Source organism: Amphiura filiformis, chromosome 2 (assembly GCF_039555335.1).
Source record: "Amphiura filiformis chromosome 2, Afil_fr2py, whole genome shotgun sequence".
NCBI lineage: Eukaryota > Metazoa > Echinodermata > Ophiuroidea > Amphilepidida > Amphiuridae > Amphiura > Amphiura filiformis.
The window spans coordinates 59935006-59959508 of NC_092629.1; the positions used below are offsets into that span (position 1 = coordinate 59935006).

General features: G+C 37.9%; 1 protein-coding gene across 1 annotated transcript; it reads right to left on the reverse strand.

Moving 5' to 3' along the window:
• Positions 1-5048: 5048 nt before the first annotated feature.
• On the reverse strand, positions 5049-22401 carry LOC140146477 (kelch-like protein 15). The gene is made up of 7 exons (XM_072168338.1): positions 22356-22401; positions 16021-16259; positions 14718-14861; positions 13320-13738; positions 11092-11367; positions 10431-10590; positions 5049-9674 (listed from the first exon to the last, which is right to left on the reverse strand). The coding sequence occupies exons 2-7, from the start codon at positions 16229-16231 to the stop codon at positions 8770-8772; spliced, it is 2115 nt and encodes a 704-aa protein (XP_072024439.1). The 5' UTR covers positions 16232-16259; positions 22356-22401; the 3' UTR covers positions 5049-8769.
• Positions 22402-24503: the final 2102 nt, after the last annotated feature.

Here is a 24503-nt window from a genome sequence, read left to right on the forward strand (position 1 = left end):
CCTACTATGTTGATACCAAGTAAAATCAGTCGGATTCCTTATCTCAACAAGTTTCTTTCAACTTCCATTTTTTTATTTTGTGTCCAGAAAATTGTCTTTGGAATAGACACAATATAATATATATAATGCATTATACAGATATGTTTTTGAACTAACAGAAGATAAACAAAATATAAAGTTTCAGCAACTACAAATTACAATGGAATGTTCAATACATTGTAATTATTATATACAATATTATTCATTAAACCATTGGGAGAAAAAAACAACAACAAAACAATGACAAAGTAATTGGTTTTAAATATTAGTGACAACCTCCGTTTTCACCTTTTGATCTTCACCAAAATTAAATTTGAATACCAGTATGTTTGAAACAACAAACATGCACTTTCTTATTTTCAATTTTTTTCCTGTGCATTGGTGTTTTGGATGTTCATGCCCTGGCGCAGTTGGTTTGTTCTTGTGAACTAATTGAGCTAACTTTTAATTTATCTAGACTTATGAGCTACCTCCTTTACTTTTTGGTTAACCATACAAGAACTGGGGAGCTAATCCTGGCTAGGATAGTTTACTAGCTGCAATTAAATGGTTTATATGGTGCATCTTGTGCCACAGTGGTCAGTGAATTCCTGTAAAGTGTGAGTCTTGTGGAATTATGCGTAGGGCACTAGTATAAATCATTGCACTATTTTCTAATGTTTTTGTGTGTGCCCAGTATTTTTGTAGAATATTCAGGCATGCAATCCTTTACTTCACTAATCACTAATATCTCTTAACTAGATTTACAAGTCACCTACTTAGTAATATTGTTACATTTATAATAAATCGTCGGGTGCATTATATAGTGACGGATCTGCACTTTACGGTAAAATTCATAGTGACGGATGTTGAGTTCTCAAAAAAATTGCGCAAGACATAGTGACAGATAACTTCGGCAATCTATTACATATGACATGATCAAGGGGAATGAGTCACATGTCGACCCTGGTCGAAAATGAGTTTTACATGTTTCTAAAGATGACATTTAGAGCTTTCAGAAACTGAAAACTTCATGTTGATATGACTTTTCTTGGCGAAGTTACGTCAATTTTTCAATTACTAAAAACAATATAAAACAAAAGAATTTGAACACTTTCTTTGCAAATATCTCAAAATCAGTATTAGCGACATCCGACTCATTTCCCTTGATCGTGTCACATATAAGATGTACAATGTTACTACATTTTAACATTTTGAAAATATCTTTCAAGGGTCTACTTTTAATAGACACATGAATTGCTGAACATTAATGGCAAGTTTATAATCTATGCCCAATACAATGATCCTACTCAACGTATTCCTGATGCCCATTTTTTGATAAATTTGGGATCAACATCCGTCACACCCTGGGTTTAACATCCGTCACTATGTAATGCAGCAGACGAAATACATAGCATTTAATGATATTAATTACAAACTTATAAACTTATATAAATGGCAGTAGCTTATTCATGTGACAATGTCACAATTAATGAAAGTAGAAAAAGCACCTTTTCATACGATACATATTTAACCTTAAATTATAAATACATCAGAGAAAGGATTCTCTTCATTCTCCAAATCATACAACTTTCAATAAGCAAAATGGGATTCATTGCAAGGTGTTAGCCAGAGAGCCGTCCATCAACCTATCTTATAGAAAAATACCCCCCCCTGAGATGTATAGTATGGAAAGGAAATTTAGTTTGAATTATTTTCACCTTTACTTCCTCTATTCACATCATTTTAATAATGAATATTAATATTATAGGTCTATGAAAATACTAGACATTTAAAATATCTTGTAGTCTTTCTAGGGTCTGTGACTGCATGACCCAGATAAAAATGCGTTCTAAGTGCAATGACATGCAGGTCAATGCAGGGGAATGTCCAAATTAGTTTTCCAGATCTGCATCAACTCAATATGTGCTAGCAGCTTAGTTGCTTGTATAAGATTATATCAGAGTAATGAAGACCTGCCCTACTGAATTCGGTATACTTTGAATCAAATTGCATTTTTATTGATCATGACATAAGTTCGATATTGGACCCACAAATTTTTGGACGGACAGTTTTTGGATCCTGGCTAACACCCTGATGCTTACTGCTATGGAATATGTGCTTCCAAATTAAAATCTGGACCTCTGCAAAAAATTGTTGCATAATTTCCTAATCATTTTGGAAATGATGACTGAAAAATAAAGCCTGCAAATCTTTCATTAAAACTGTCACATATATGGGTGCATTACATACATGTATGGACAGTGTTTGGCCTTGTTATAAAGAAGTTGACATAATGCTGATATCGGGTCTGAAAGTATGTCACTATTTCAAAATCTAGAGCAGATCTTGATGACAGCTTAGTCCCAGGACCCTTGATTTATCAACAACACTGCCTATAGACGAATCCGATGAGCCAAGTGATGGTCAGGATTAATTCGGCCATAGCTGGGGCCATTAGCTTAGTTGTTTGGATTGCAATCCAAGACGCCCACTATCGCGAATGCAGCTGAGCATGTAGCACTTGCGCCGCGTCATGGGAGTGATACACGTTGCATGCCTGTGATACTGGCATCGCATAAAATGGATGGAATGGCCGCCAGTGGGGTGTAGGAATGTGTCAAGTCGGATTCATGTATACAGTTTAAGAATTTATCTTTTGAATCACACACATCTTTTTACAAGAATCTCTATGAGAGTCAGCTTGTAGATTCACAACTAAATTTTTAAACCCTAAGAAATGTCAACATTTCAAAATCCAACCCATCTGAATGACAGTCCTGGTCAGAGGACCTTTGGTTTACAGGTCTTGTGTTCTCCCACATACACAACAGGACCACTACGGCCACTAATAATTCTAGACATCATAAACTATTAAACAATAACTCAGGGACTTGCAGCTAAAAAGCACACACCCTACTAGCCTTTCAACAATTGACCTTTGCAGCCAGGATCAGCTCCCTGAGTTTTGTGTGAGTTACAAGACAATTAGTGTCTATTCCTTGTCTAGGGGGTTTTTAAACTTAATTCTCACACGAAAGCGTACTACATGTAACTACCGCCAGGGTTCAAACCCGCAACCTCTCACCATAGTCAAACTCCTTATCAGGGGCGTAGCAAGAGCATCAGGGGCCCATGGACAAGGAGCAGTACGGGCCCTTTTAACCAGGGTGGGATTTACATTATAGGGGCCCTGGGCCAAGCCAAAATTTGGAGGCCCCAAACTCATGTGCCGAGTAAGGCATGTGTACTCAAGTCAGTATAATATAGAGGGGGACTAACATATTTTGTTCCGATGTTGAGGACATTTGCGTGCAAAGCAACAAGAAAACATTCAATTTCAGTCTATTTTAGCCCCAGATCAACATGAATTTTGCTGTTTGAATGGACCCGGTCCTGGGCCCATCTGGCCGATTGGTAAATCTGGCCCTGCTCTCTATTATCAGCCCTTATTTAATTTTTGCTTCTGTGCTCGGGCCCCTGAACCCTCTGGGCCCATGGACTTCGTCCACCCTGTCCCCCCGCTTGCTACGCCCCTGCTCCTCATCGATTGAGTCAAACCACAGTCAAACGCCTTAGTGATTGAGAATCTTGTCACAAGGTTTTACTCGATCAAATATTTGTTCATACATATGTAGCAAGAAAATTTTCATCCAATTTAATGCAGACATTTCAATACAAAACAAAAATCTCATACCATGACCCTTGTGTTTACTCTCACCCTCACAACAGAGGTACAATATTTCCACACAGTGAGGAATTTGGTGGATATCATGAGAATCAACTTTGATTCACACAAATTTTTTACAAGAATTTTTATGGCAATTTCTTCAGTTGTTTGTATTACAGCATATTATAAGTTGGTATTACTTTAAGTACTGTTTATGTATCCTATGTACATGAATGGGCATAATTTTATTAACTACCCAATTTGAAATAATTTAATACTTAATACATGTATGTAACACAATCTGGTCCATGGAGGCCAAAGGAAGCATTTTTGAAAATTGAGTTACTACCATTATTATGTTAAAATACAAACATTATGCTGTCATATACTGAAGGTCTAGCATACTATTACTAGGCTTTAAAGTTATGAAGTTTTGTGATGGCTATTTTTATATGTACATGTATTTTATTGTTTTTTACTCCATATTTTTGCCTTTATCTCAATTTCAAATTTGCCGCCTTTGGCCCCCATAGACCAGATTGTGTCACATCTCATTAAAAAAAAGAAGGTATATACAAGGGAAGTAAATCACACATAGCAACAAGCCTCGAAATTCATGAAATCCACATTTTCACAGCCTGCGCCCATTTTCAAGGCTAGTATAATTAAATCCATAAATTTTGAGGCATGCATAGCACATAACATTGTTTACAATACCACATAGATTTTAGGTTTGTTTTTTCTTCCATTTTCTTCTGAGACAAAATTTGTCAAGTTTGATAAAATATAAATAGCCTTAAAGTGTTTTAATGATATGTATATCAAAATATTTACACAGAAGGACACCAGAAAACAATGGTTCAAACCATGTAATGGAAACAAACAAACAAATAGACGGAACATCGCTGAGACCCTAACAGCCGAAGCCATGTATACAGTAACTCTGGGCATTAACTTCAAGGCAACAGATATGTATGTACATTTTAGCTGTTAGCTACTATGTACTATGTACATAAAAAATGCACAGTTTGAGGTAAGTAAATTTGGTCCAAGAAGATTGTCAATTCCAATATCTATAATTAAAGACAGAGATAAAAAGAATTTATCGCGTCTGACATCATCTGTCAATCAGGGCAGGGTTTGTTTACAAGTGCCGTGACTTGCTGAACACGGCGGTATAACTGGTCGCCTTATTGTTAATTTTGCACCTTGAAACATGCAAACCATCTAAAAAGTTAGGTCTTTATAGTAGGAAACTTTCTTTCGCGAAGGCACGATGTCAACAATGCCTAGAAAAGCTGCTTTTTGCCTTGTAAAAGTACGTAATTTTTCGCCATTTGCTGCTATTCCTTTTCTCCGATCAGCACCAGATAGCGCTATTAACCTGTGTAAACCAATCAAGGATCGTAATTGACAGTGACATCAGACGCGATAAATTCTTTTTATCTGTCTTTAATTATAATGCATGCATATAAAGGTGATCTGGATGACAACTTTTACAAAGATATGCTACGTACCCTTGTAATTTGGGGCTGTTGACAGCCTATAAATACAAATTGGATGATATCATCATATCTTTGCCAAATAACTGAATCTGCAAGAAAGGTTGTGACACAATCTGGTCCATGGGGGCCACAGGTGGCAAATTTGAAACTGAGATAAAGGCAAAAATATGGAGGTAAAAAACAATAAAATACATAAGAAAATAGATGTCACAAAACTTCGTAACTTTTGAACCAAGTATTCTAGACCTTTGGTGTTTTCAGTATATGATAGAAGGTAATGATTATAGTAACTAAATTGTCAGAAACGCCTCCTTTGGCCCCCATGTCACATATGTGACACAATCTGGTCCATTCATTCCAAAGGAGGCATTTTTAAAATTGAGTTCCATATAATTATTACAGGTCCACCACCACATCTGGAATAATGAACTACATTTATAATTGAGTTATGTGGCCCAGGGCATGTCAGTCCAGACACCACCTAAGTCCAGACAAGTATACAAGTATACAGGAGTGTGATCTATAAGGACAAGGTCACCTACCAGTTGACCAGGCCAACGATTGTGGACCTTTAAATACAAACATTAGGGTACTGTATCATATACTGAAAATACCAAAGGTCTAACAGTTTTGTGATGTCTATTTTGTTATGCATTTTATGGGGGTTTTTTCCTCTTCAAATTTGCCACCTTTGGCCTCCATGGACAAGATCATGTCACATGCAATGCACACAATCATGTAGTGCCAGGTTTCTGATGGTATAAAAATCTCAATTTTTTGGAGTATATTGTTGGTAAGGGGTTGGTCATCCACCTTTGCGCAGTATTTTTAGTGCCTGGGAGCATATCAGATACACAAAAATGCATTCTGAATACGAGGAATGTTCTTCTGATATCAAACGATTTTGATTTTTTGAAATTTGCGATATAATACAAATTTTATGGCCAATTATTAATTTCTTTTGACATTTAACAGTCCTTGAAGTAAACCTTGCAAATCTAATGATATGTACTTAAAAAGTGTATGTAGCTGGGACGAAAAGCCGTCCATCATGAAAATTTTGACCTATCATATTGCAGATATACAATTTTTTCCAAAAAGTTCTATATTTTTTAGGTGTTTGGGGAATTTTTTCAATAGTTTGTCACAAAATTTGTATTATTAAAGCAAATTTCAAAATTATTTGATATCAGAAGGATATTTCTTGTATTCAGAATGCAATTTGTTGAGTATGATATGCTCTCAGGCCCCACAAATACTGTGCAAATATTGCTATCCGAGCCCTTAAAACATTTGGAAATGACCATTTTACAGAGATACCACTTTTCCGGTTTTAGCTGGAATTCCGTTTTAAAAGCTAATGAAGAAATTTCCCGGATTTCTTCTGCCTCGGAAAACACAGATTTTTTTGGATTGGCATGTCCCTGGACCTACAGGTAAGTGCTTAAAAAAATGCAAATCCAATGCATTTTGAAATCATTAATAAACTATCACATGAACACAAATTACAACTTAACATATTGAAAACACAAAATGTTATTATTATTATTCTTTTAATCATGAATGATCCTAGCATTTACTTCTAGGTCCAGTGACACTCCCAATTCAAAAAATAAACTTCCTTTTTTTTAACAATTTCTGGAACTTTTGAAGAAATTGGGGATGAGACTATTATACATGTACTCGCATCAGTACGGTAAATAGCTATACCTGACATTTTTTGTTTCAAACTATTAGAAAAATGACAAATATGGCTAGAAATCAATGCCAGGAGAGCCTTTCAAGGTTTTTAGGTTACAGGTTTTTTGGCAATAAGTGAGTTGATTTGATACATTATTTTTGTTTTTGTTGTTTGTTTATTTTTGTTCTCAACAGTTTTTACTTCGCTACAGGTCATAAGGCCAAAACAATAAATTGTTTGGTTGCCCTTCCAAGACAAAAATTTGGAGGTTCGGTAGGTCCATCTTTTTTTTTTTTTTTTCATGGGCTCTTTCTCTATTTTGAAGAGGCTAGTACTACTAAACAATTTAGAGTAAAACATTGTGCATTTTTGGACTGAATTAAAAGGTAGTACTTCTTGTTTTTAATCAAATATGCATTTTTAAAATGAATCAAATGAGTGAATAACAAACTTATAAAATGTCCTGTCAAAATTTAAGGTTTCTTTTAAAAAAAGTGAATGAAAAAAAAAACCTGACCCAGGATTTCTCATTTTTTCGGTCGGTTACGGAGGGCAACCAAAAAAATTTTTTGGCCTAATTTTCCAACAATGATATGATCGGAGTAGATCACATTGTGTTGTATTTGATATGAAGATATGAAGATCTCTGGCAATAGCATATTATTGATTTTTTTTTTCAGAAATACAATTTCAAAGCAGGTTCAAACTGTTTTAATCACAGCTTAAACACTCTTTAAAAATATTGACCTGTTGATCGTCTTACGTTAACCTAAATTTTGAAGCAAACTTAGGCTATTTTTCGGGGAAAATTTTGAAAAAAATTACCCACCCATCTACCAAAATTGGCCAAGGTAAAAAAGAGGGGTCATTGATATATACCAAATGGCTGAAAATGTGACCCATCCCTGTTTGTTCATTTGTACTGAGTCCCCCTCCCTCGGGGCATAAATGTACATGTATGTAAATTACTAATCACACACATGTAATGCTACATGTACAAGTAAGGTACAATACATCCTGTTAAGTTTTTCTCACATTAATCCACATATAACCCCATGGACACTGATATAATCATCTGATTAATCAATCTAAATAGAGCTCTTAGATCTTTTAGCAAATCTAAACCTTACTGACTATTCTTACCATATATCTAATTGGCTATTGGCTCAATACCGGTATATGATAGCCCTCTTTGTAACCAATCAAAATAGTTCTTTCAAGGCATAATTTGGCCAGTAGTGCCCATGGTGTTTAAAACTTGTTTTAGAGACACACACAGTGTCTGGGAAGTACATTATTACACTTCCTGGCAGAGAAGAACGGCACTTGTCATCTACATTTTGAGAGTGTACATCTATAGCGTAAACATGGAAGTGGTGTTCTGATTGGCCGTTTCAATCATCTAACAACAAACCAATAATCTGATTGGTCAAATACGTGTTAAGTATTGGTCTGTGCGCAGACTGGCACTTATGAAGGGAATGCAAGGCTTTGCCTATGTCGCTGATTAACAGGTCGCTCGCATCAACCAGAGCAAAAGAGTGCCATACTTCTCTGGAAGCTAGTGTAACACATGACTACTTATATTGCCTTGTGTAACTTGTTTCAAGTTACATAGTGCACCCTTAGCCAACTTAATATCTCAAATACATAAAATAACACTATTAATACAAAAATACATGTGGCAGTATCTGGATGTCGCATTTTGCATGTACTCATCATTTGTGAGTCTCATTACACAAACTGACTCAGGAGTCCTCATATTATGAAATTCTATCATTAAATTACATGTCTACCATATTGTTTTCATACATTAGTCCAAATTTCTTTGTCTTTATATACGCATATATAATATACAGGTTTTGCTAGCTACGCCTACAAACTCTCACTTCATATCACGAATCCATGTAAGTATACAACACTACACTTGACCCATAAATATCGTTAGGTTTCTTCACATTAATCCACAGATGATCTTCGGCTTTCTTACTTGCAACATCGTCTACCGTCAATCCCATATCATGCACCAATCCGCACGCATTCACAAACAATCTATCAGCAATGCAGAAATTCACTGTGCCGATCACACGCTTTATCAGCTCCTCATTCTGCTTCTCCTCCATGCCTATTGTAGCTGTAGGCACCTCTGCCTCAAGGTCGAACACCACCTCAACGACGCGAGCCTTTCGTTTGACATTGTCGTCATTTCTCTTATCGGAGGCTGCGTCTGAATTCTGTATGGCTTCGTACACAACTCTATAGCATTTGCCATTGTGTACATTTAACACAGGTTTAAAGACACCAGTGGCTTGGCTCCCTGAGAGTTTCTCCGTTCTGAGTAAGTACCATATACCCTGATCAGGCCCAGAGCTGCTTGATGCTGTGTTGCTACTTCCCGGTACGTACATCATCAAGACGTAGGTATTGATCATATCGCGCATTCCGTACACTAGTACATTGCCATTAAAGGCGACTGCTGAGGGTTCGCGGATCTGACATGGCATTCTGGGTAATTCACACCATTCCCTGGTCGTCAAACTATAACAGTCAACATTGTACAAGGCGCCACCACGTGTCGTCATACCTCCTAGAGCGTACACAAGATCGTCCATATGTACAAGAGCGAGGTTTTTGCGTCCTCGTTTCATTGGAGCTAGTTCATGCCACTTCTTGATGCCGGCGTCAAACCAGAAGGATTTGTCATTCATCTTACTGGCCATTATACTGTTCTTTTTCTTGTTGGAGTTGTTGCCACGACTATTGTGGGGTTGTTGTTGGTTTGGTTTGGGGACTATGCCACCTGCAACCACAAAACAGGGATAAATCAAATGTGAATCAGAATGCAAGATACAATGTATAGAGGACTGAAACCAAAATTCTTATTTTTTTCCCAGACTATACAATACTGACATACATGTACAAGGTAGTAACTGGTAGGAAATGATTGTTGCTACACCCCACATGTTGATTGTATAATATGAGTAAGTAAAGGGAAAATGTGTGATTTTTGAGAGTAAAATGCGCGCACCTGTTTTTGAAAATTCATGATTTGGCGCATTTTTACCATTTTTTTCTCCCCAAAAAGTTCGAATTAGGCAAATTTTACTTCTGTACATGGACCGACAACTTTAACGTCTACTGCCACCAGACGCGAGAATTCTAAACCACTGAGCCACGCTCTTCCTAACATAACATAAACAAGCATAGAGGCTATCACAATGGGAATCCATAAAGGAATCAATTAACAAACCAAAAGTTCAATGACGTCCTATAAACGAAAGTCCTTCGTCAGGGGGAGGAGGTCAAAAACTCAAGATTGTTAAAAAACATAGCTAAAACACTTTCGGGTTGGAATTTTCAACATTTCAAACAAACTTATGTTATAGAGGGAGGGGAGGAGGGAGGGAGAGGGTCAGCCTCCTAACAAAAGAATTTTCATTTATAGGACATCAAACTTTTGGTTTGTTCCCTAAAAGCAACAAGGTTTCAACATGTACAACATTGGATTGAAAAGGTTGTCAAACTTTCATCAGGTGTGACTCAGAAAATAACATACCTGTTACAAATAGATGACCATTAACCACTACAGATCCATGATTGCTCAACTTTTCTGGCAACACCGGAATATCTCGCTCACATGACTGCCATGTGACGTATGTGTTCTTCAACTTGATGGATCGGTTCTGATTCTTAAGGCCGCCAAGAGCCACAATACTCTGACATGAGAAACACAAAAGCATTCATGAGCATTTAACACGGTTAGAAATTTGTGCGTAGAGATTCTTGGAAAAAGATAGGAGCGAATCTGAAATTGAATGAATCAACATTGAATTTCTAACAGGAACATATTTTTACCCAATGTTTCGCACTTTCATGGCGGGTCTACCCCTTTAAAATCTGACTGAGCTGATCTACTTCAAAATTGACTCACGTCCTTGTTTAAAACCGAATTATGGCCTCAAAACAGGGTCTTAGCTAGCCACCCGTCTGGGAAACACCATGGAGATGAGGGGAACTATTTCTCCCCAACTCTAGCGCCACCAACAACAACAGGAAAGAAGAAGCAAGGTTGCCAGTTTAATGAAGTACTGCGTAGCAGTATGAAACTTACAAGATGTCACGCAATGGATTTGATAATATTAATTCCCATCAGGCAGTTATAGTTGATAATCCAGTTGTACCTAATACATGGACTCAATGCTCTTTCACTCACTTACCACAGCTGTATTTCTTTTAGCAAATAGCTGAGGATGACTCATGTGTATAGGTATATCAGTCAACCACTCAGGCATGTCAGCAAGCTTCAACCCCAGCACCTCATCCAGTAACATGCGGCAATCTATTAGCTCCTTCATCTCAGGCGAATCTCGTAGTTTCTCTACCACATCTGTGGGAATGAGTCCTAGACGTAGTTTCTTGAGTAACGTGTGAGCATGTTGCTTGCGTTCATCCTGGTTATGTTTAAGCCACGTGGTGATAATGGTTAAGATGTCCTGTACATGCAATAGTCATAGAAACTTGATAAATAACTAAGGTTACTAACTGGCAGCCCTCGATTTAATGATCTGAAGGGGCACGGCAACTTTTTTAGGGCAAGTTGATAATTGCCTTGGATTTTCTTTGAAAAGGCAAGGCAGCATGGCAGTTTGTAATATTTCAAGAGGGCATCATGGGAACTGTTGCAAATTTGAGAAGGGTACAAAGGCAATTTCTCAAAAGCGAAGAAAACACACACAAACAGTCTAATACAGGCTTCCTCAAATAGATTTGTTGAAGCGCCACATGAAATTAAAAAAAACTGCAAAGCGCCACTCAATAGCTGCGAAGTCGCCGGGGGAGTCAGCTATTGATTTCTTTTTAATTTGAGGTGCAAATGACGCCATTTGGTGCAACATTTTGTACTATTTTAGCCTGTCTTTACAAGGATAATATGGGAATCGCATTGTTTATTTATTTTTTTTAAATCTAAACGGGCGCCGCGCGCCACTCGGGAAGCCACGGCGCGCCACATGTGGCGCTCGTGCCGCTATTTGCGGAGCCCTGGTCTAATAGATGACATAATAATGAAGGGGCAGGGCTGGGGTACCGACGGCAACTTCATTAAGAGGGCACGGCAAGTGACTGCCATCGGTAAAGGACACATTTTGAGGGCATTACAGCAGTGGGGATGGGCACCCACGGCATTATGCCATGGGTGCCGTGGGTTAATTCGAGGGCTGCTAACTGGCTATTTCAGTTGAAATAAATGGAAGCCATTCATGACCTCTATCTCCCATAGAGAGAGTGTGAATTACAAATTAATGGAGTCAGCCTTTCAGGCGATCCTATTTGAAATTCACACTCCGATTGTGGAAGTTTAACATTATGTCTTCCATAGGGGGTATATGGATTTCAACTGGAATAGCCCAATAAATATAAAATTCACCCCAAATATTCAATAAATTGTTGATAAGGGAAAGAGTTAAATTTGGGAGCGAAATGTGAGAAAGACCGAAGAAAGAGAGAGAAATAATCCACGGCATATTGATAATCTGAACAAGCTTGAGCTTTGTAATGGGTACGTACTATACTTTGTTCAACTTATAAATGGCAAAAAGTATTAGGTTTTTGTTACTGCACACGTCAATAAAGTCATTAAAAAGTAGCCTTATCTTTATTGCCTTGTAACAAGTTTTACAAATTGCATCATCAAACCTGAGGTCCTGGGTTCGATTCCCAGACGGGATCACCGTTTTTACTTGTCTTCTTTATTATTTGCGACGGCGAACCTGGTGACAAATTACATCATTTTGCCAACGCTATGGCAGAAGAAAATAACATGTTAGTGAAGTAACTACCTTAAAAACTTGATATGTGACATGATCTGCTCCATGGGGGCCAAAGGAGACATTTTTGAAAATTGAGTTGCTATAATTATTACCTTGTTACAAAAACAATAGCCTATCAAATACTGAAAACACCAATTAAAGGTCTAGCATACTTGGTTCTAAAGTTCTGAAGCTTTGTGATACGTGTGCATTTTGTTTTGTATTTTATTATGTATTTTATTGGTTTTTTTTACTTATTGTTTTGCCTTTATCGCAATTTCAAATTTGCCGTCATTGGCCCCCATGGACCAGATCGTGTCACATAGGTGCTTACTATCGAGCGTTTTTGAAAACATGAAATTGTTCCAACGCCCGGCGCTTTACCAACTGAGCTAATGGGTTGAGACACACATTGGCAGGTTTACTTGTTCGTATATAACTATGTGTATTGGTAATTTGCTCAAAACCCTTTACACTTTTGTGGATGGGGCTCTTTCATGTTGGCATGTTTTAAAAGCGCTGATAGCAAGCACATATGCTAACTATCAAGTTTTTACAGTATATCAGATTTACTCTTTTGCCACATTATGGCTCTTCTGTAGTTTCTTTGGTTGTCACTATCACCAAAATACACTTACTTGGTCAGTGTAACCAGCCACTGTTCTTGTAGAATTATTGAAACTATCCAAACAGTACTCCAAACATTCAAAACTTGTTTCTTCAACAAAAGCCTCCTTCTTGGACAAAAATATGAAATTCTCCAACATATACAACTTCGATCTCTTGATCAAATCCACTAACTCCAGCCCGTAGCTCTCCGCCAAAAGTGAGATCTCATACGCCTTCTGAAGCGATATAGCCTTCTGGTCCCAAGCGTACTTTTTTGTGACAAAAGTCTTACACATGCTGAGGGCGTGTGTGAATTGGAGGTAGCCGGCCATGGACATGACGTCACCAACAGTGTCAGGTGATAAGTCTTTGATGACACCTGTGTATGCGAATTCGAGAAGATACTCGAAGATGGAGCTGTCACCTTCGATTGTGACTTCAGCTCTTCCTAGAAATAAGAAACAAATTAATGAGTCAATTAATCTCTCCAGACTGATGTCATATTTTTGTGAGCTAAAAAGTGGATTTAAATTTTTTCTCCCTATATCCATTAATAAAATGAATGTGTTTTGACAGATTTCTTGTTTTTAACTTGAACCCCACACAAAATTATACAATTTTGCCACATTGTACACCACCTCTGAACAAAAAGTTCATACCATCGTGCCAGCTGCAATACATAATGCGAGTCAAGTGTGACTCAGTAAGACTCAGTATTGAGAATTCTATTACCCCCACGACCCATTATTCAAAATTGCGCACTGTGATTTGTTGAAACGCGTCACGTGACAGACCATTAATTAGCGATAAAGTGTCAAGGGCAACAAACTATATGTTCTTCTATCATCACAGCGCACCTGCAGAGCGCACAGCACACCTGCTTATGTAAGGGAGAATGGAATGTCAGGGGTGTGTTATTGTATGTGCATACCTGCTTATAGGGGAGAATGGAATGTTAGGTTGTGTTATTGGAATGTGCATACGCTTTGGCTACGCGTATGCGCTCCACCTTGAGGTAAACAACTTGAAATATTTTGGCAAAAATTTGATATTTTCTCTTTAAATCACACTATTTTGTGGTAATAGAATAGAAATAAAGGGTGCAGCATTATCCTTTACGCAAATAATGTGTCCTCGGCAGTAAAGCGTTTAAATAATGGGTTCGGCTGCGCCTCACCCATTATTTACGTTTTACTGCCTCGGACACATTATTTTTTTCGTAAAGGATCATGCATTACCCTTTATTTCTTAAATATTTATTGTTTGCTTGCTAGTAGTGTGGCTCTTGCCTTCCTTGCTTCTTTTGTACCGTGATGTAAACACCGCCATTATGTTGTCACTATGCCACATCACAAGTCTCCAAACAAAAAGTGTGCTACTCATATTAAGAAATATTTCTGGTTTACGCGGTGTGCCTCTCTGCTTACCTGCTTCTTGAAACCCTGATGTAAACATGGCCATGAAGTAGTCACTGCTGGCTGCCAAGATATTCTTGTGAGCTTCAAAGGATTTGCCTTCCACCTTTAGGGTCACATCACAGAAGGTCTTCTGATTTTGCAGATTTCTTAGACCTGTAGGCAATGACACATACGTAGGTTGCTGTTAAATGTATGAACCAACATGTAACATAGTCTGGCTGGGCTAACTAAACAGACATCAATTTTGCCTTATGAATAGAAGTGAGAATCCTGTTCTGTAATGCCCACCAACAAATCACCAAGCAACCCCCTGGACGCACTGACAGTTGGCAGCAGTGTCGAATTAAGAAAATAAAAGGGGTTGTCCCATGGACAACCAGGTTGTAATTTCTGGTTGCCCACCAATGTTTTTGGTTGTCCGTAAGCTGCCACAATCTGAAACAACTACATGTGACCCATAAAGTGGAGTGAGTGTGGTCAATTTATGAACAATTATTCTTAAATATTTAACAATTCATCAGTTGTGTCAGGTTTGAGCAAACTAACATGCTGAAAAAGTGACCTTTGGCCACAACTAGAGCATTATTTTCGGTTGTCCGGTGCATGTTTAGGTTGTCCCGGCCGAACGGACAACCAAAATTTCGAACACTGGTTGGCAGACTTTGACCTACAAACCAATAGCTGTTAATAACATTAATTTATCGCATTATACGCTCCACAGATTACTCAAGCTGTGAATCAGATCAGGGGCAAATATCAATTTGTGAGCAAATTAGTGGTTTTTGCTCACTTCTGTTTAGAGTGGACAGACTATAATTACATACACATATCATACCATGTACTGCATTCAACCTAATAAGTATCCCGGCCTCTCATAACTAGTGCCCCTGGTGCAGGGTCGTAGGCAGGATTTGAAGATTTGGGTGTGTAAATTCAAAAACCTGGGTGTGTAAATTTAAGATTTGTGTACAAATGTGCGTGTGAAATAAAGAACACCAGGCTCAAAGCTACCAACTTACGACTTAACGCTCATTTCGTGGTAGTACGCCACATACCAATATTGGGCAATTACACCATAAGTCAAATCTCTTAGCATAATTAGTCCAATCTGTTTTAAACTAAATTTTGGCCTACTTCATACATGTATGTGCTACCAACTAGTGTTGCCAAACCTGCGATTTAATAGCCCAATAAGGTGACTTTTGAAGATTTTCCTATGACTTTTAACCATATCATGTCCCATAGAAACCAATGGCTTTTGGAGGAAAATATGGCTATTTTCAGTGACCTGCCCCTCAATTCTGCTACCCACCAGTTGTCAAGTGCTCCATGTATGTTGCCAGTTCAACATCCTTTGTGACCGAATTTGAAGCGTCATCCAGATCGCAATCGTCGTAGCTATCGTCGCATCCATCGTAAAACAGGTAGTCCTCGTAATCATCTGGTGAGTCAAATGGATTCCACCAGTCATGGTATGGATGATAGAAGTCCAGAGAGTCCTCTGGGTCAGAATAATCTGACATGATGGCTAACGAGTCACGTACAGCTCAGCTGAAAAGGTGATGAGTAAATGGTCAATACAATGTTATGGGAGCAGGGAGGGAGCTCGCTCACATCCAAGATACGTATATATATGTGACATGATCAAAGGGAATGAGTTAGGGCCTACATGTTGGCCCTGGTCGAAAATGAATTTTACATGTTTCTAAAGGGGACATTTAGAGCTTTCTGAAACTGAAAACCCCATGTTGATACGACTTTTCTTTGCAAAGTTACGGTACATCAATTTATCAGATGCTGAAAACAATATAATACAAAAGAATTTTAACACTTTCTTTGCCAATATCTCAAAATCAATATTAGCGACATCCGACTCATTTCCCTTGATCGTGTCACATATACAGGTTTACATGTATGTGCCACTTTGACACCCCCATTTTCAGGCTATTCTGCACTGCAGCTCCCAAGACCCCCTAATTTCAGCTACACCCATCGTATGTCTGAGTTACGGCTTTTACCAATTGGACAAGGCCTTACTCACACACGCATGTACATTGAAAATACATGCATACGAGTTTTTAATGGGATTGTTTTGATACACTTACTTGACTATATCTAACCTCAAATAATACTTACAATCATTCGGTAGGTTCAATGTTGTCCCAGCATATTAGGGATCAGTCTAGTTCATTTGATAATAAGTATCCGTAAAGTAAAAGGGAGAAAAATTAAAAGAATTCCCGACAGACACGAAGAAATCAGGTCACGAAGCTATGTTTACAGCAGTATGACATAACCTTTCAGAATCCCGACATGAGTTTCTGCCGAAGCTGACCGAACTACTTTTTGGGGTGAAATGACGCCAGATGACGTCTGAAATGTTATTCTTGAGTCGCAGTCGTTATAACATTCAAGAAACATTAAATTTATAATTTAATTTCATTCAAGTTTATTTTATGTAATTTTCTAAAAATAATCATCATTCATTCTACTACTACTTCATAATAATAATAATAATAACAATAATAATAATAATAATAATAATAACAATAACAATAACAATAATGTATTGACTACAGGTGCAATGCTTTGACCACTCCCGGTGAAGATTACTCTGCATTAATTAGATTAGAATTAATTAGATATTGCATGGCAGGTTTACATACCGGCTCCATACATTCGATGTATGTAAATTTCAGCTTGTTTCAGCTCCCAGAACTTACTTTTGGTGCAATTTGCAGGGTTTGGTACTGATCATGCATTGCTACGCAGCTTGATCGTTAAATTAGGTGCCGATGTGATCATGATGACATGATTCACGCAAATTGCAAAATAGCCAATCAAAACCCCACTGTGTTTCATGTTTACTACGAGATAAACAGCACCAATTTATCAAATTAAACTTCCTCAGCAATTAAGGCTTACATGTTTTTAGCTGTACAAATATATTGCACCTTTTATTCCACCAAACAAGCTTTATTTTGCTCCAAAAATACAATAATGCCTGTTTTTATTAATGCAAAACTGGTGATGCCATGTGACTCAGTTTCTTTAATCCACTCACTACGTCCTCACAAAAGCTTCGTGTTGATTTACGTAATTGTGTTATGGCAAATTGCAATAAGTACAATCAAATAATGAGTAGGGCGGGTTCCGGGTTGTTTGAGCAGATAATGTAATGCTGGTTTCATACTTTCCTGCCGCTTGCCACTTTGAAGATGATTTTACGTCACTGCGCAATCTCACCAAAAAAACGCTACTGGTGACATTCAGCGGCAAGCCGATATATCGATCACTCCATCGCTTTGCCGGCGCGCGCGGCAGCACCGCTGGGAGTTGATTTCAAGTCAACTCGAGCGGTGCCGCTCTGACGATGAGAACAAAATATGATTTTGGAGCGGTGCTGAGCGGCAAAAGAAGCGAAGCATCATTCATGTCGCTCAGCGGCAAGCAGCAGGAAGTATGAAACCACCATATAACCAGCATAGCGCAACGTAACGCAACAAATGCAAGGGCATCCGTCATGAGCAAATTCGGGGAGCAAATTCGTTTTTTGGAATTTTGACGTTGCTAGTGTTTCTCGAGCAAGTTCCGACTGGGTTGGGTTTCTTCGTCTGACTTTAACAGTCATGACAGTATTGTTCTCCAAAAAAAACCCGGTTCCTCTACCTATGGCTATGCCTGGCGCTCTTGAGGGCGAGATGGCCGAGTGGTTAAGGCATTGCGCTGCCGGCCGGGAGCAGTGTTCGATTTACCGCCTGCATACCTGCACCAGTGCATGTGACATTCCCTTTGTGCATGCAGCTTTTCACTACCTGCCTGCACGCGTGCATGTACGATTTTAGCGCTAGCGATATGACAAGGCCAATATACAAAAGTAAACAAGCAGTCAGTCCGATTTGGAAAAACCCAATCTATTTTTAGCGCAACATCCTGATTTCAGGGTTGACGCAATTGACAATTCCCGATACCCTTATCCGCGTGAGAACTGTCACTTTTTCATTGACTTCCTAGTCTTCTACACAGCCAGTTTGTGTCGGTCTGATACTTGTCGATCCTAACGAACATTCGCGATAGCCACATACAGTCTGGTCCGAGACTATGACTTCCCTTAGAGGGGCTAGCGTAATGTGACGTCATCCACCAATTCCCGATACCCTCGCACATGTCGAAGCTGTCATTTTCATTTAATTGAAAAAAAAAGAACCTGAATTTAAACTGTGGGAAATATTTGTTTACGTACGGAAAATAATCATAATAATGTCCAGCAAAAAAGGAAATAGCTCAAAAAAACACTTGCATCATTCTGGAAATTGTGCACCTCGTCTGCGACTAGTTCTAGAACAGATGAAGCCACAGCATCCAGTGTTTTGGCTAAGAAATCGGCGAGTGATCGGCATAAAAATGACACTGACAGTGGAGCCGGGAATATTATTACAAGCTTAAGGCCAGAGTAATGGAAGACACATTCGTCCACGCCCGAATTTGAGATTTCTTGATTTTTATCAACACTAAGATGTATTCTTTCACTTGAAACTGATAAAATACAACTTGTTAATATTTACACGTATTTTTGCTTGATTTATTTCACTCTTTTCAACTCTAAAAAGTCACATGGCTCAAGACAGCTTAGTAAATTGGCGGAAATAATGAGTCAGAAATGCGCGAATAAGAAATATTGTGATTACGCTAGGCGATTCGCGTGGCGCGTGACGTGGCGCAACTCTGCGCCAGTATGTCCAACGCAGTCAAGGCGCATTCGGTATGTTTTTAACGCCGGCAAATGCGGTGTAAACAAAACACAAATTTGCAGTCAAAATGCCACTTAGATTTTTCAATTATGTTGAATTTTGGCAGACTAAAAGCAGACATTATAAATTCATTGTTGCAAAAAGATGCATATTAAGACCATGCACCAGGTACAGCTTTTACAAGCGTGAATGTCTTGCCGTTTTAAAATATAAGGACATTTTTGTGCATAATTTTGACATTTTTTTACTAAAACGTCGATTTCTCATAGTTCACTTTTGACAATATTGCACGATTTTTGTTACAAGATAACTCGAAAAATATGCAAGCAAAAGGTAAACTTTTGCACTATCGTTTAGAGTACATCAAAGTCTAGGGAAGGTTTTCTCATTTTTTCAAAATATTTGTTTTAAACAAAAATATACACCATTATGTGCAATTTTAGCTGAATAGAATGACAAAATTGCTTTTTTCACATGTTTTTTCAATATTTCAAAAAAGAGATTTAATTTCAAAAAAATAAAAACCTTCCCTAAGTTCATGTCTCTTCTTCATTAAAAGCTAATTGATTTTTTTTTACTCCGAACTGATTTTTTTTAAGTTGTCACAAAAAACTGGGGTAAAAAGCGATTTTTGTGATTTTATCAAAAACTCGAGATTTTTGAAAAAATCTGACGTCACCATGGGATTCCTTGACTCATTTCCTTTCCAAAAATGTATAGTTTTATATACTTTGGAGATACAATTCAGAAATAATGATGCTCGAAAAGGTCCATATTCTCTCCCATTACTCTGCCCTTAAGGGGGTACTACACCCCTCGATAAATTTGTGACTATTTTTGCATTTTTCTCAAAAACTAATAACACAGTGGTAACAAAAGGTATGTATATTATTGGGGCAAGGAATCCAATTACTACACTGGAATTTCAGTGACCCAAGTCAAGCGGTTTGTTATTTATGATCAGAAATAAGGTACCGCTAAGATGTACCTCGTTTCTTATCATATATACTGAACCGCTTGTCTCGCGTCACTGAAATTTCAGTGTAGTAATTGGATTCCTTGCCCCAATAATATACATAACTTTTGCTACCAGTGTGTAATTATTTTTTGAGAAAAATGCAAAAATAGTCACAAATTTACCACATGGGTGTAGTACCCCCTTAACTGACAATGATCGTGATTCAATGTGATTTTATGTTTGCTTTAATTTTGGTGCATGCACACTTTTTGCTGTGCATGTAGAAATTTTGGGCTACATGCACCAGTGCAGGTAGGAAAAAATTTGTAAATCGGACACTGGCCGGGAAATACGATCGACGAGGGTTCGAGCCTTGGGCTTGCCTTAGGTGAAAATTCTCTTCCCTCCCAAAAAGTTCCTATATGGTCAGGAATCCTTCAATTCAGTTCAGAAATTTAATCTCAGAATTTAATTGAAGAATTTCTTTCTCCCCCATACACTGCTTATCACGTGCAGATATAGGTAGTGTATGTGCTTAAATCCGTGGTTGGAAGTCACGTAAAGCCGTTGGTCCGTGTACAGGAGATCATCCCTGTGCACGTAAAAAGTGTCAGAGCTATTCGGAAAGAGTAGGGGATCACCCCCGGTTCTGGTATCTGTACCCCCTTCCCCTAGGTTCCAGGGCAGTAGTAGTTGTCTGTACAGTGATAGTAATAGATTAGTTGTGTTTGTGAAATGGTGATATAGATTATACATGTAAAAATCGAAATTGAAAATTACACTGCCGTTGCAGTGACGCGTGAATTGTCGAAATACACTGCCGTTGCAGTGGTGCGCCTGAAAAATAGGCGGGATTTCCCTGAATTATTATTATATTATTATTATTATTATTATCTAGCTGAAATACAGCAAGATAATGTAAGATAGTAAATGTAAACCTGTATTTTAGCTAGAGCATCATTCTCGAGCTATACTAAAATGCAGAAAACCTTTGACGAGCGCGTATTGTAAGGATACATCGCATATTTACTGCGTTGCACGCACTTGTCTCTGATTCAGTGATTGGCTGCTGAGGCGATCTGTTGTTGCCGAGTGGTAATTTATGAATGAACGGTGCGCCGTACGCGCTGTTAGCGCCGAATTTGCAACATCACGGTAGTCGCGTTCGTCAAAGGTTTCCTGCATTTTAGTATAGCTTAGACTCGCTGAGTCTCATGGACGCCGTTCCTATGTCCATCAGACTCGTATTTCCCATTTTGGATGTCAATGGAAATACACACTTAACGCTTATACCGGTTAGAAACTTTAAAAAATCTTTAAAATTGTATCAATGTATATAAAAGTGGTACCAACCTTATTGTGCTTGCTAATTTAAGACTCGGTTGAAACAAAATTAAGGATCGAATGCATTTTAGTGTCCAAAACGGCAAAATTATCGTCAAAGTTCTGCCAAAATCGGCACCCTTGCGAAGGGTTCAGAATTCGAATCGGGAACGAAAATATCCGATCTTTGCGATCAAACACACAAAATTACAACTTTAAACATACTATTGGCAAAAGACATTATTACCAAACAATATAGAATAGAAAATTTGACATCATTTTCTCAAAATATTGAAGAAATTTGCTCACTAGACATCGAAAAAGTACGCAATCCAATTCCCGTTCAAACGCGTGAGAAACTGAAAGTGCATAATCCCGACTAGTATAGCTAGGGCTAGGGCTAGGCTATCTTGTGATGAGCATGTCGAATTCTGCTCCTTTCAACGTGTTTACAAACCATCCGAAGTCAAGATTTATTAAAATCCATACAACCAGGAAAACACGTCACTTTTACAAAAGACAACACTTTCAGTGCAGCAAAGAATCGACTGCACTCTAATTTATGCCACTATTCCTGATTACTTATTTCTTTAAAAAAACACCAAACAAACAAACCTTTCCTTGCTTGGAATCGAGTGGATTCTGCACCGACTCAGTCGCAGGGTTGCCAAAACTTTTCAGCCCAAGTCGCGGGTATTAGCCGTGAAATGTCGCCCAAATAGCCAAACAATCGCCCAAAATTTTAAAGTCGATTTAGGGGGGGTTCTACACCCCCGTTTTATTTTGAAATTTTGGAAAATGTTGAAATAAATTCTAAAAAAAACAACAAAAACTGAAAAAATTGAAAAAATAAATAAATAAATAAATTTAAAAAAAAGCTGAAAATAAATTTAAAGTCGATTTGAGGGGGTTCTACACCCCCCTTTATTTTGGAAGTTTTGGGGAAAGCTGAAATAAATTATAAAAAAACTAACAAAAAATGAAAAAAGTTTAAAAAAAAAAAAGAAAAATTAAAAGACGGCTCAGGGGGGTTCTACACCCCTTTCTTTCTATTTTTTTTAATGCTGAAATAAATTATAAAAAACTAACAAAAACTGATTTTTTTTTGTTATAGGCTTAAGCCTACTGTAAGGAAAATTTATTTGTGAATTTTTGTGGAAATAATTATTGAAATAAATTAAAGTAAAAAAAATAAAATTGAAGAAAAAAAATGTTTAAACTGCAAATTGAAATAATGAAAAATCAACAAACATTTTCAAAAATTTAAGAAAAAATAAACTGCAAGGAAAATAAAATGTTGACTTTTGACGGGGTTCTGCACTATCTTTTTAATTTTGGGGAAATGCTGAAACAAATTATAAACAAACGAACAAAAATTATTTTAAAAAAATACCAGGAAAACAAACACATTTATTAATAGACATGCCATTCATTGCAATATAGGCGGGGGGTAGGCCTACAAAAATTTCCCTTCAGCTGAGTGATAACAACGTGTGCATATACTATTTTTAATCAAATTCAAAACGACTGGTACTTTTGATCATCATGCCGTTTCAAAAGAAAATGTGCGGTATCGGTACTAGGTGCTTACACATTTTTATTTCAAAAGAACCGCCAACGGGAAAAAAACACCTTATGTTGAAGTAGAAACTTCAAACTTGGCACCCCGCTGCCACTAAGAAGCAACTTAAGTCGTCTTAAACCACTTGTGAGTATTTAGATGGGAATATTCTAAGGATAATCCTCCAGCTCAAGTGGTCTTTAGCAACAACATGTCAAGATGTGATGCGATTAACCAGCCCCTCCCTGTGCGTGCCATTGTTATGGGAAGCACACTGACCACAGAGTGTTTTGTAACTAGTTGCTTATTGAATTACTTGTTTGGTGCTTTTGTTGAATGACCATTGAAAGAATTGGCAATCATGATCAAAAAATAAGTTTTGAAGTCGGCTTTGTCACAAATCGCCCAACATTTAATACATTTCGCGGGTGAGATTTTCAAAGTAGCCCAAATGTCGCGAAATCGCGGGAGCACTTTCTTTGTCGCGGGACGGAAGATGAAAATCGCCCAATTGGGCGCCCAAATCGCGGGTTTGGCAACCCTGCTCAGTCGCAATCAGGCTGAATCAGCTGATGACACCAATCTCCCGCGATCCAAAATTGGTCACTCTGCTGTAGTGGTGCAGAAAACTGTCACCTTTTGTGAAAATTGTACAATTTGTGATAAAGTCTTAAAATCACATGTTGATGAGGTCTGTTAAATGTCACTACACCTGCATTTATAGGCTGTATGGTTTGGTTTTCGTCCAGAGGATCTCCATGAAATGATGAGGGAGGAAGTTTTTCCTTTAAGGCCAGAGTAATGGAAGTACACATTCGTCCACGCCCGAATTTGAGATTTCTTGATATTTATGAACACTAAGAATAAGATGTATTCTTTCACTTGAAACTGATAAAATACAACTTTCTAATATTTACTCGTATTTTTGCTTGATTTGTTTCACTCTTTTCAACTCTAAAAAGTCACATGGCTCAAGACAGTTAGTAAATTGGCGGGAAATAATGAGTCAGAAATGCGCGAATGCAAAATATTGTGATTACGCGCGAGATTCGCGCCGCGTGACGCGGCGAAACTCTGCGCGTATGTCAAACGCAGTCAAGGCGCATTCGGTATGTTGTTCAACACAAAACAAAAATTTGCAGTCAAAATGCCACTTAGATCATGGAATAAAGAATTTATCAATATTTTATGAAAATTTACCA